This window comes from Anomaloglossus baeobatrachus, chromosome 2, assembly GCF_048569485.1.
Source record: "Anomaloglossus baeobatrachus isolate aAnoBae1 chromosome 2, aAnoBae1.hap1, whole genome shotgun sequence".
In the NCBI taxonomy this organism is placed as follows: domain Eukaryota; kingdom Metazoa; phylum Chordata; class Amphibia; order Anura; family Aromobatidae; genus Anomaloglossus; species Anomaloglossus baeobatrachus.
In genome coordinates, this window is record NC_134354.1 from 627,905,851 (window position 1) to 627,919,772 (window position 13,922).

The 13,922-nt window shown below is 46.4% G+C and overlaps 1 protein-coding gene across 1 annotated transcript in view; it reads left to right on the top strand.

Annotated features, from left to right (window-relative positions):
• GTF2F2 (general transcription factor IIF subunit 2) overlaps positions 1–13,922 on the top strand; it is a 358,278-nt gene that overhangs the window by 9,405 nt on the left and 334,951 nt on the right. Inside the window, exons 2-4 of the mRNA XM_075334385.1 lie at positions 2,612–2,685; positions 8,387–8,405; positions 10,896–11,046. Of these exons, the coding sequence (XP_075190500.1) occupies positions 2,612–2,685; positions 8,387–8,405; positions 10,896–11,046 (244 nt within the window). The remainder of the gene's footprint in view (positions 1–2,611; positions 2,686–8,386; positions 8,406–10,895; positions 11,047–13,922) is intronic.

The window sequence follows — 13,922 nt, forward strand, 5'->3', positions numbered from 1 at the left end:
GCTGGAGGCGTACACAACCCAAGAGGGTCTGGGGGGGCGTACACAACCCAAGAGGGTCTGGGGGGGGCGTACACAACCCAAGAGGGTCTGGGGGGGGCGTACACAACGCAAGAGGGTCTGGGGGGGCGTACACAACGCAAGAGGGTCTGGGGGGGGCGTACACAACGCAAGAGGGTCTGGGGGGGCGTACACAACGCAAGAGGGTCTGGGGGGGCGTACACAACGCAAGAGGGTCTAGGGGGTGTAGACAACGCAAGAGGGTCTGGGGGGGCATACACATCACAGTAGACGCTGGAGGCGTACACAACGCAAGAGGGGCTGGGGGGGCGTACACAATGCAAGAGGGGCTGGGGGGGCGTACACAATGCAAGAGGGGCTGGGGGGGCGTACACAATGCAAGAGGGGCGGGGGGGGCGTACACAATGCAAGAGGGGCTGGGGGGGCGTACACAACGCAAGAGGGGCTGGGGGGGGCGTACACAACGCAAGAGGGGCTGGGGGGGCGTACACAACGCAAGAGGGGCTGGGGGGGGGCGTACACAACGCAAGAGGGGCTGGGGGGGCGTACACAACGCAAGAGGGGCTGGGGGGGCGTACACAACGCAAGAGGGGCTGGGGGGGGCGTACACAACGCAAGAGGGGCTGGGGGGGCGTACACAACGCAAGAGGGGCTGGGGGGGGCGTACGCAACGCAAGAGTGGCTGGGGGGGGCGTACGCAACGCAAGAGTGGCTGGGGGGGGCGTACGCAACGCAAGAGTGGCTGGGGGGGCGTACACAACGCAAGAGTGGCTGGGGGGGCGTACACAACGCAAGATGGGCTGGGGGGGACGTACACAACGCAAGAGGGGCTGGGGGCAGATACATCACTGGGGGGAGGGAGACATCACAAGAGGGACTGGGGTCAGAGACATCACTGAGGGGAGGGAGACATCACAAGAGGGACTGGGGTCAGAGACATCACTGAGGGGAGGGAGACATCACAAGAGGGGCTGGGGCAGAGACATCACTGAGGGGGGCACGCACATTACAAGAGGGTCTGTGGGCACGCACATTATAAGAGGGTCTGTGGGCACGCACATTACAAGAGGGTCTGTGGGCACGCACATTACAAGAGGGTCTGTGGGCACGCACATTACAAGAGGGTCTGTGGGCACGCACATTACAAGAGGGTCTGTGGGCACGCACATTACAAGAGGGTCTGTGGGCACGCACATTACAAGAGGGTCTGTGGGCACGCAACACTTGGGGCGATACACCGCATTGGGAGGGCACACAGCACGGGGTGGGCGGCACACAGCACTTACAGAGCCCTGACATCACTGGGGGGACACAGCACTGAGTGTTGCACACAATCCTGGGGGGTGGGGGGTGGTACACAGAACTGGAAGGCCCCAAAGCACTATACAGGCACACAGGGCAAGTGCCGGACACACAGCGATGGGAGTGCAGGCGCCAGCCACACAGCTATAGTGCCGTACAAGAGGAGCGGCACTATCCGTACCTAGATCCCGTACAGGGGGAGGAGGCAGCACTCTCTGCACCTACATCACGTGGAGGGGGAGTCGGCACTTTTCTCAGAGGGGCAGGCACACACACACACCACTGAGCACGCTGACACTGGACAGCGGCGCATGTGGTGATTTAAAGGGCTGGCAACCTACAAGACCGCAGCGGCGGACCCAGCACTGCAGCCCCTGGGAATCTGCCCGCGGGTCGGAGGTTCCCCACCCCTGTTTTAACCTCTAGTGAGAATCATTCAGAGACTGCAAGCGGCTCTTACTGGGTCGAGCACAGAGCGTATCCGAGCACCCCAAAGTTTGTTCGAGTGGTTAGCGAGCCCCGGAAACCCGCAGTTCGGTATGAACCCCGACCTTTACAGTTCGGGCTAACTCATCTCTAGTGTCTGGTGTCTGTGCTTCTGGAGACAGATTACATTCGACAACTGGCCGTGGCCATCAAGTTTCAGAACAGGGGGGCACCTAGTGACCAGCATTTTGGGATTTTTTTTTATTTTTGAGGCCAAGTTAATAAATGTAAGTGATTTTTAAGTACATAATCTAATAAATGAGAGTGTGTCGTCTGAAAGTAGTGACTATTTAATACACTATGCCTGGCCAATATACTGCTGTATGGAAAAGCAGAGAGCAATCACCGATCTTCAGAATAGTCTTATATTTCAAAGAGATGTTTAGGGAACAAAATATAAATTTGTCTCCATTTGGCTGACCGGCAGTCGCTGCCATGTACGTTTGATGGTGCAAAACACTGAAATTCCGCTTGGCACTCGTCAGAGATTGAACGCTGGCATTGAGCAGATAAACACTCACATGCTTTGATGTTTTCCCATTTCTCCTGCAAATGTTTCTTTTGATATTCAAATACAATAGACATCTATCAGCTGAGCGAGGCCGATCCCCACAGACTAAATCGAATATTTTTAGCCTGTTTACATTTTGGGAGAACAGACACTTGGGGCATCTGCATTGCTAATCAGCGCCATCAGATTTGTTTACGTCGACGGAGAGATGTGTTATTTACGGAAGTGTGATTTATATCATCATTATAGTTATGTGAAGTGCTGAGATTTAATGGATACTTGTTCTTTTTGCAGCTTCCAAAGTACTTGGCTCAGCAGTGGGCGAAAGCCTCCGGAAGGGGAGAAGTTGGAAAACTGCGAATTGTCAAGTAAGCCAATATTTTAGTGGTTGATGGTCTGTGGTGACGTCAAGCGTTGACCCTAAATCAGTACTCGGTAAAGATGTATGATTTTGTTACTTCTGCCACTTTCTGACAATAAATCAGTTTAGTTAGTGTAAAAAAAATATTTCCTTAGCCTCAAGTAAGCAATAAATTGGCTGTTAGCGTAGGTGCACTAAAGAGTCACAGTTTTGCTTTTCTAAATAAAAGATTTTCAACTTAATTATTTTGTGAAAAATAAAATATTAATAAATAAATCCCTTAAAGGGGTTTGTGACTGGGTCCTTCTCCGATATCGCACAATCAACAGAGCGAGAGATGGATCAACAATCCAAAGCATATTTATCCCATGCAATACAGAATGGCCATCAAATAATTCATCATACAGAGGGTAAAATAGTCCAGTAATGGCATAAATATCCCAGGGATGAGTCACACTCCTCCAGCAGTCCTTTTCCAGGCAAATGGGGGTTTCTCACAGTCTCTCTAGGATGCTGGCTGCAGCCTCAGCTTTTCCTTCCCAGAGAATCAATCTTCTTACTTGTCTCTTCAAAATGCTGTGGAGAGAAAAGCGCACATAGGGTCTTATCTGGCAAACAATGCAGGCTTAGAAAATGAAAACAGGTGCTCACCTATGGAAGTTGTGACAGGCACAACTCCTATGTATGCAGAAAATGGTCAAGCAGCAGCCCCGATGATGCAACAGGGAATCATGAATGGATAAGAAAGTCGGGTTTAACACTGCGCTAAAACCATGAAGCCAAACGATGTGATGAATTCTTTGCTATATTTTCTTTATTTAGGCCAGGTCTACGCGTTTCAAAGGCATGTCCGCCTTCTTCATCAGGACAAAGGAAAAAACAGCATGATCATGCTGTTTTTTCCTTTGTCCTGATGAAGAAGGCGGACATGCCTTTGAAACGCGTAGACCTGGCCTAAATAAAGAAAATATAGCAAAGAATTCATCACATCGTTTGGCTTCATGGTTTTAGCGCAGTGTTAAACCCGACTTTCTTATCCATTCATGATTCCCTTACTTGTCTCTTGACGTTCTACGACAGACTGATCAATTCTTGAGGTAAGCAGAGAGTTTAGGTGGATCCCAGGCCCCCCTCCCCCAGATTTAGGGACAGAAACACTACAGGGGGTTATTAGCTAAAGATAATATAATGTACACACAAGGAATGCACAGAATGGACAGTGAACCAAGTCTAAAATACGAACCTACACAACATGATACACAACACCCCATATTCCACCATCACAGGGTTGTCCACTACTTTGATATTGATGGTCTATCCTTAGACTCGTCCGGAGTCCGATACGCCGCACCCCCGCCGATCAGCTGCTCTTGGTCTCAACGGCAGCAGCAGGCGGCCGGAAATGCTCAGTTCCAAAGCTGCTCCGTCGTCTTATAGTGGCCACAGCCCGGTACTGCACATCCACCTCCTATTGATTAGAATGGAAGGCAGATGTGCAGTACCAGGCCGTGGCAGTTATCAGTAGGCGAAAAAGCGACGGAACTGAGCATTTCTGGCTGTCTTCTGCCGCTGGGACCGAGAACCGCTGATTGGTTGGGGTGCGTTGTGTTGGACCCCAGTCGATCAGTGATGACCTATCCTAAGGATAGTGCATCACTGTCAACGTAGTGGACAACCCCTTTAAGGAAGCAGCTATGTTGTTTTTTTGTTTTTTTCTGCCAGATGAATTGTTTTTTCTGCTTTGTGCCAAACATACCTTTTTGGAACTATGGCCAAAAACATGTACCTTTTTTCTCCTCAAATAACTTTAAACAATGATATCCCTTTGCTTTGTTGTAAGCTGTTTATGGACCATTGCTTTTGCAGTAAAACACAACTAAGAAAATGTTAGAAAAATCCTACTAGAATAGCTGAACTTTGTAAGGGGTTAATCAGAATCTTTTTAAATGATAACAGCTGTGTACTAACTGCTATTTTTAATAGGAGTTTAAGGGCAGGGGCAGACAGTTGTATTTTTGGTCTTAGTGCGATCGAACAAAACATCGAATCACAGTCGGACCAATATTGTTCTATGTGGCTGCTGACATGTCAGATTTTTTTTTTTTTCCTCCGCCAGTAGCTCGCACTTGTCAATGCAAAGAGTCTTTGAAAATCATTGGACTGCATTTGGATGACATCTGAGTGCAATCTGTTTTTTGTGGACTCTAAGGGGTACTTTACACGTTGCGACATCGCACCGCTATATCGTCGGGGTCACGGTTGTTGTGACGCACATCCGGCGCCGGTAGCGACATCGCAATGTGTAAATCCTAGGAGCGACGATGAACGATCGCAAAACAGTCAAAAATCGCTGATCTGTGTCAGGTCGTTCATTTTCATAATGTCGCTCCAGCTGCAGGTACGATGTTTGTCGCTCCTGTCTCGTCACACATTGCTGTGTGTGAAGCCGCAGGAACGACAAACATCTCCTTACCTGCGTCCACCGTCAATGCAGAAGGAAGGAGGTGGGCGGGATGTTACGTCCCGCTCTTCTCCGCCCCTCCGCTTCTATTTGCCGGCCGCTTAGTGACGTTGCGGTGACGCCGCACCTCCCTCTTGGAGGGATTGTTCGGTGGTCACCGCGACGTCGCCGACAAGGTATGTGCGTGTGATGCTGCCGTAGCGGTAACGTTTGCTACGGCAGCGAGCACCAGATATCGCATGTGCGACGGGGACGGGTACTATCGCGCTGGACATCGTTAGCCGATGCTAGCGATGTCGCAACGTGTAAAGTACCCCTAAGAATGGAGAAGATGAAGAATTTTTGTTCTCCGTCTTCTTCTCAAAGTGTCATCTGATCTGAGAGAATCTGGTCACACTATGCTGACACCGTGCAACCATATTATTTTATTTTATTTGTTTTCCACAAGTGATTTCAGTTTTTATCAATGGACTTGTAGAGATTTTGTGTGACAATAATGGTGGAAAAGTTTTGAAATGATTCTTCATGGTATGATTTATTTTTTTTTTGTAACATGACAGAAAGTTGGTATTTTAACAGGGGGTGAACATTTTGCATCCACTGTGTGTTATTCTGGGGAACATACAGTGCCTTGCAAAAGTATTCAGCCCCCTTGAATTTTTCAACCTTTTCCCACATTTCAGGCTTCAAACATAAAGATAAAAATTTTAATGTTATGGTGAAGAATCAACAACAAGTGGGACACAATTGTCAAGTTGAACGAAATTTATTGCTTATTTTAAACTTTTTTTAGTTTTGTTTTGGAGATATTGACAGAATGGAAATGTCACGGTTGTCTCCCTGCTATTTTGAGACAAGTGAAAGCCTTGGGGCTAGAGCCTCCCATCTCCATCTAGATTCCTCATTTAAACTGTTTACTTTCCTTTTGGCGTCTCAGGAGTGAATTTCTATTTTTTTGTTGCCAGCATCTCATAGCAGTGCAGGTCAGCTGTAGCTACTTTGAACCCATGCCCTTTTATGTTAAATACTGGAGCTTTCCCAGCAGTCCTTGCTGCTGTTAGAATTCTTTTTACTCTGGCCGGCCTGGTGGAAGGAGCTGTTGAGGAATTGTCCTATGCCCATCCATCTGCTATTTTAGAGTCTGTCTGCTGCTGTGAAGTATCATTAGCTGTGAAGCTGAGAGCGATACTCGTAACGAGTACTTTGTAATACATATATAGTTCCAAATAGCGAGTACAATGCAAGTCAATGGGATATGCAAGTAATTTTCTGCTGATTGGGAAATGTCAGTAACTTTCTGCTGGACTCCAGCAGAAAGTTACTGACATTTCCCACTTTCTGCTGGAGTCCAGCAGAAAATTGCTCACATTTCCCACTGACTTGCATTGTATTCGCTGTTCGGAATGTGTACGTGAGTATTACACAATACTAGTTAGGAGTATAACAAATACGAATATTTCAATACTCCACTCTAATCCTTCTGTTTATTCCCCCGTCTCTCTCTCCTTTCCCTCCATGTTTATTAGTGTAGTGGCGAGTCTAGTGTACTCGTTCGCTTTCACACTAGGCAGGGTGAGTTTAGGGCCAGCTGAGGGTCCAAGGTATCTTCCTCGCTGACAGGTTGAAAGAACCTGTATAGGGACACTGGGGAGCTCAGGAGTCAGCTTGAAGTGAGTTCATGAGGTGCCCTCTCACCCCTCCCCCTGTTAAGGGGGCCATAAATTTACAGTGATGCAATCGAAATGATGCATCTACCTACCTTAACACCGTCTACGTCAAAATCATGAGTCATTTGTTAGTAGCATGCATACTATTCTTCCATACAGACCAGAGAAAGGTACACGGATCTGCATAGAAAATATGACTGGTTTAATTACGGAAGTTGACGTATATTTAAAAGAAATCAGTTGTCTAGGAGCCAATAATACGTAACACGTCTCCTATTGGGCAACCCGTAAAATAGCTTATTCTGTGATATACAGTATACTGTATATCAATGTATTTCCTCAGTCATATTAAGCTATGTCAGCATGATTCACTTGTCACATGAAAGTCCAGTCTGTCTGATGAATCTTATGATGTCTGAATGCAAATATAGGTGTGGTACACAGTTCAAGCACTATCTTAAATCCTGGATTATGGATATCTTCATATAACTCTTAATACTCATAATCGTTCATAATCTTGTCCGTAACATTCCTATCGGCAGGGACCTCCGTTGTATCGTGTCCCCCCCCCCCCCTTTTTTTTGGTTGTGTTTTCGTAGTGCGTCAGACGCCCGTCGGTGTGAACGCATGTATCACGCGTTACATACGGACATCTCCTACTGCGTGCGTGACAGGAGATCTGCGTAGACATGTTTTTGATCCTCACTGATATCTGTATTTCTCGCTCAGTCCAGACCGATATGTGACCACTGCGGCAAATCATTGGCTTTAGCGTTGACATTGTAGCAACCAATGTGGCCGGTGATGGGTTGCAGGGGTCACCACATGTCCATCTGGACTCAGCTGGTGGGATACAGATGACACTGAAAAGTATTGCACCAGAAGCAACACTGAAGCGGTGAGGTGAATATACTTTTATTATTTTACAGCATGTCTGTGCTCGGACAGCTCCCACAACAGCTTTTAGCTGCTCATGGATGATGTGTGCGGGTGTAGACCGATATCATGAGCCAAAGTTTTAAAGCAACTTTGATACAAAATTGGCTCATAGCTTTTTTACAAAATGTTAGCTTTATATAGTTACATAGGTTGAAAAAAGACCTAGGTCCATCTAGTTCAACCTTCCTCCACCAGTTCTACATTTGGTCACTAAGTCATTTGTAACCAACAATGTTTTGTGTACTGAGGAAATCATCCAGCCCTTTTTTAAAAGCTGTTATAGTATCTGCCATTACTATCTCTTGTGGTAGGACATTCCACAGTCTGACTGCTCTAACTGTAAAGAACCCTTTCCTATTTAGCTGCCGGAATCGCTTTTCTTCCACTCGCAGTGAGTGCCCCCTGGTCCTTAGTATTGTCTGTGGAAGAAATAAGTCATGTGCCAGTCCTTTTTATATTGACCACACATGTATTTATACATATAAATGAGATCTCCTCTGAGACGTCTTTTTTTCTAAGCTGAACATATCTTTATTCTGATAAATTGCCATTGGTTACAAAAATGACTTTCCCGCTGTGTAATTTTTAGAATTAAAAGATTTAGGTAATGTTTTAAAGTATTTTTTTTTTTTTCTCTGCAGAAACCAAGGAAAGACTGAGGTAAGCTTTCTATTCATATTGCTGAGCTATACTGCACACTAAACACTTAATAATTAACACAAATTAAAGGTATAATAGTGCCAAGTTTACAAAATGTTCATGGCAGTAAAAGGGCTGCGTGACGGCAAAACAAGGAACTGGCAGGTTGTATTATAACACTCCGATCTCATGTTACTGCCAGATGTACATAGCGACATCTTGTACCCTATATGTATGGCAGTATAAATGCTTGTTGATCTGATACTACAATATAGGTTTATGGGTTAAGAATTTGAACACCAACTGTCTGAAGTGAATGTCGAGCTTAAAGGGATGGTCTGACACTAATATTGATCTAATCCTAAATGTCGTACTCTGATTGCTTTTATGATTTACTTTAACTAAGTCTCTACTGGTCCCTCTGTACGCTATATAAAAGCAGAGACCAGCCCCGGCCCCGAAAGTGATGTCATAGATTATGCAGCAGGGCATGGACTTAGACATTACAGATGGGGAGGCCCAGGCATCATCTTGGTCTGTCTGTCTGAGGCCCAGGCATCATCTGGATATACCTTGACAAGGTTTTGGGGCTCAGTGACCTTGATCAATGCGATTACTAAATATCTCCTTTTTCCTAATATTCATGGAAGGTATGCAATTCATTATTCACATGTTCAAGTTAGCAAGTAGCATTTTTCATTGTATTTTCCAATATTTTTCCATATGCTTGAGACATTATACTATTATAATACTATCATCTTGGTCTGTCTGTGTGAGGCCCAGGCATCATCTTGGTCTATCTGTGTGAGACTCAGGCATCATCTTGGTCTATCTGTGTGAGACTCAGGCATCATCTTGGTCTGTCTCTCTGTGTGAGGCTCAGGCATCATCTTGGTCTGTCTGTGTGAGGCTCAGGCATCATCTTGGTCTGTCTGTGTGAGGCTCAGGCATCATCTTGGTCTGTCTGTGTGAGACTCAGGCATCATCTTGGTCTGTCTGTGTGAGACTCAGGCATCATCTTGGTCTGTCTGTGGGAGACTCAGGCATCATCTTGGTCTGTCTGTCTGTGTGAGGCTCAGGCATCATCTTGGTCTGTCTGTCTGTGTGAGGCTCAGGCATCATCTTGGTCTGTCTGTCTGTGTGAGGCTCAGGCATCATCTTGGTCTGTCTGTCTGTGTGAGGCTCAGGCATCATCTTGGTCTGTCTGTATGAGGCTCAGGCATCATCTTGGTCTGTCTGTGTGAGGCTCAGGCATCATCTTGGTCTGTCTGTGTGAGGCTCAGGCATCATCTCAGTCTGTCTGTGTGAGGCTCAGGCATCATCTTGGTCTGTCTGTGTGAGGCTCAGGCATCATCTCGGTCTGTCTGCCTGAGGTCCAGGCATCATCTCGGTCTGTCTGCCTGAGGTCCAGGCATCATCTCGGTCTGTCTGCCTGAGGTCCAGGCATCATCTCGGTCTGTCTGCCTGAGGCTCAGGCATCATCTCGGTCTGTCTGCGTGAGACTCAGGCATCATCTTGGTCTGTCTGTGTGAGGCTCAGGCATCATCTCAGTCTGTCTGTGTGAGGCTCAGGCATCATCTCAGTCTGTCTGTGTGAGGCTCAGGCATCATCTCGGTCTGTCTGCGTGAGACTCAGGCATCATCTTGGTCTGTCTGTGTGAGGCTCAGGCATCATCTCAGTCTGTCTGTGTGAGGCTCAGGCATCATCTCGGTCTGTCTGTGTGAGGCTCAGGCATCATCTCGGTCTGTCTGCCTGAGGTCCAGGCATCATCTCGGTCTGTCTGCCTGAGGTCCAGGCATCATCTCGGTCTGTCTGCCTGAGGCTCAGGCATCATCTCGGTCTGTCTGCGTGAGACTCAGGCATCATCTTGGTCTGTCTGTGTGAGGCTCAGGCATCATCTCAGTCTGTCTGTGTGAGGCTCAGGCATCATCTCAGTCTGTCTGTGTGAGGCTCAGGCATCATCTCGGTCTGTCTGCGTGAGACTCAGGCATCATCTTGGTCTGTCTGTGTGAGGCTCAGGCATCATCTCAGTCTGTCTGTGTGAGGCTCAGGCATCATCTCGGTCTGTCTGTGTGAGGCTCAGGCATCATCTCGGTCTGTCTGCCTGAGGTCCAGGCATCATCTCGGTCTGTCTGCCTGAGGTCCAGGCATCATCTCGGTCTGTCTGCCTGAGGTCCAGGCATCATCTCGGTCTGTCTGCCTGAGGTCCAGGCATCATCTCGGTCTGTCTGCCTGAGGCTCAGGCATCATCTCGGTCTGTCTGCGTGAGGCTCAGGCATCATCTCGGTCTGTCTGTATGAGGTCCAGGCATCATCTTGGTCTGTCTGTCTGTGTGAGGCTCAGGCATCATCTTGGTCTGTCTGTGTGAGGTCCATGCATCATCTTGGTCTGTCTGTCTGTGTGAGGTCCAGGCATCATCTTGGTCTATCTGGTAAGGTCCTAGTGGACCAGTTTGAAAGCCTGTTATCAACCCCTAAAAAACTTATACTGAACTGACGTATTTTATTGCAGGTCTCATTTACTCTAAATGAAGAGCTCGCCAGTATTCAGGATATTGGCGGAAAACCGGCTTCAAGTTTTGTTACTGCTCCCAGGGAACATCCTTTTCAGTTACAGAATGTGGGCGGACAGACACTCACCGTGTTTACCGAGAGCCTATCAGGTGAGGAGACAGATCCACTTTGATACCAGGGCACTGGATTATATGTTCTGTATAACTGGAAGAGTGATTGAGACGCTAGAGAATTTTTCAGCTCTTATGCTTTCTGTGAAGCTCTAAGGTTGTTGATCAAGGGTTAAATATTTCACTTGTAAAATGAGTATTTTGTTGAAGCTGTCACATCAAAAAACATACAGATAGGGACTCTAGACTGTGAGCCCCAATAGGGACAGTGTTGCCAAAGTATGTAAAGCGCTGTGGAATTAATAGCGCTATATAAATTAATAAAATTATTATTAATTATAATGTGAATGGAGAGCCCTGTGCTATTCACACTCTATGGGATTGAGTGAGCGAGTGCTTGGCTAGCTCTGTTAGTCTTATAGACAGTGACGGGGTGCATGAATGACCCACACTCCAATGGCCTAGTTCCCCTATAGAATATATAAAGAGAATAAAACCTGGCTCAACCACTAGGTGTAGGTGCTCTGGAGAAAAATCGGACAATATAGACAATATACTCCGGCACACTGTAGAAAATTGCGAAGAAGAGTCCAATATGATGCTCAAAAAAATGTCTTTATTACAAATGTATATTTTGTCCAACGTTTCTACCCATTGAGGGTTTTCTTCAAGGACTAATATGTGATGACAGGAAAAGAAAAAGGGTACAATGTCACAACAATATATTATACATAATTTGTTACATAATGAAAACATGTATTACATACACATGAAAGTAAAACAAACAAATTCGTTTTGAAAAAAATATAGGTTATGAGCATTCCATAAAGAATGTACATAAGAATCACCCACGAACAAAATAAAGTAAAGCCAAATGAAATAATCATCCCCTCAGGGATCAAGCATAATGTGTTCATACAAAGTCTGAGGACTGAAAGTCAAGACATACCTATGATGGATGTGACTAAAGTTCTTAAATGAGTACCAAAACACGTCAGGTGAATCAGATTTTTGGAGTCCAAAAAAGGTACTAAAAGGTGAAACATGGAATGTTATTGTTGTGAACAATTTATGACAAAAAGGGGGAAAGCAGGGGTTGTGTCAAAGGTATACCTAAAAGGATCAGTGTTGAGTGTCAAGACATCAGTTCGTATGAACAAAGAAATGAAAGGGAGACCACAGCCGTTCTGGGAAGTTAAATGAGAAAGAAGATACATATATTCACTGAAGGTGTCTTGTATAAAGACCCGTGGCATAACAGTTCACCCAAGGGGCATACCTTGCTGATGAGCCTAGTGTGTTAGTTCCTAAAGGTCATGGATAGACTAGTCCTAGATATAAAAGATCATCTTTATGTTAACAGTAGGAAACATGTAACAGGATTAATAATACGTATTCCCCTTGAAAGGGTATACCTCATGAATAAAGCCAATTTGTGTCAAGGGTCCAGGACCACGAATCAGGTCAGATTAACCAATGTAGGCGAATAATTCATACTGTGATATACATGGAAACGTGTCTGAGTTATATGTCAATGAATAAAAAAATTTTAATATAGATATCACTGAAAGTCAGAACCACCAAGGGTAAAGTAAAGTTGTGATTACCATGAACATGGGAGTGAGTCTCGAATGAATCTACAGGAGTCTGGGGAGATCAAGATGATCATAAAGCAGACCTCACCACTGGATGTGGACCTCACAAGTGTTATGCTGTATCTGCCTCAGGTCCAAAGGAGGTGAGTATATGCTGTAGTGACAATAAAGGAAATCATATACAGACCATGTAAAGTGATAGTATAGGTTATAATGTCACTCCCTCAGATGTTAAAGAATCCATCATACCTTTTAAAGTGGCAACTTATGTAATACAGGTGAGGCTACCTCAGTTGTGTGGTAAATCTGCAGGATTCATGTGTGTTCCACATATATGGAAAAGTGGCTATAATGATGACAAGAAAGCATATAGGTGAGATCACTAAAGTATGAGGGTCATAAGGGATATATGGTGGTAAAGGAGACATACCTGTCCTAATGTTGTCTGCATATAATGCTCTAAACATGGGCTGGCCAAAGGCTCTATAGAGGGGTAGAGGAAAACGTTAGGTGTAGAAAAATAATAGTGGAGACTGAAAGTTCCGTTACATACCTGTGTGAAGGATAATGACCACGTGTGAGACGCCAGACGCCATGTGTGGAAAGTGCAGGGTATTTATGTTGTACCAGGAAGCGTCAGCTTCCAATGGGAGGTGGACCGCATATGACACGCATACGACCGCAGGCGTGATGACGTTATGCCCCGCGCATGCGCGGTGAAGCCAACCGCCGCTACTGCAGCGTCAGCCCCGCGCATGCGCGGAAGGCACAGCCCACACGCCTGCGTGTGTGTAGGGTGAAACAGGGTGAGACAGGGCGCGTGTCATGATGCCCCGCGCACGCGCGGTGCGACACGCCACCGGTGGCCGGCGTCATCCCCGCACGTGCGCGGAAGGCAGGCACACACGCGCCCATGGTGTAGTGTTATACGCGCGTGCGCGTAGGGACCCATGGCCGGTGTGCGCCCAACGGGGCAGGGCGCCACTTGTGACGCCGTGCATCGCGAGCGCGCGGAGGACAGGAGACCCCGCGCACGCGTAGTGAAGGAGAAGCTCGCATTAGAGGATTATACAAACCAGAGTGTGAGTGCTGGACACATTTCGCAAGTGGCGTGCTAGGTGAAAGTGCATTCAGGTGTTGTGAGTGACCTAAGGAAAAAAGAAAGAGTTAGAAATATTATAGTATTAACCCCTATTATATTCATGTGGAAAGAAATCCCGAAACTAAAATACAGTTTACTACCAATATATCCGTCATGTTATACATCATAAGAAGAATACCTAAGTGATCACATCGTATTCTCGATTTAACCCATGGGGT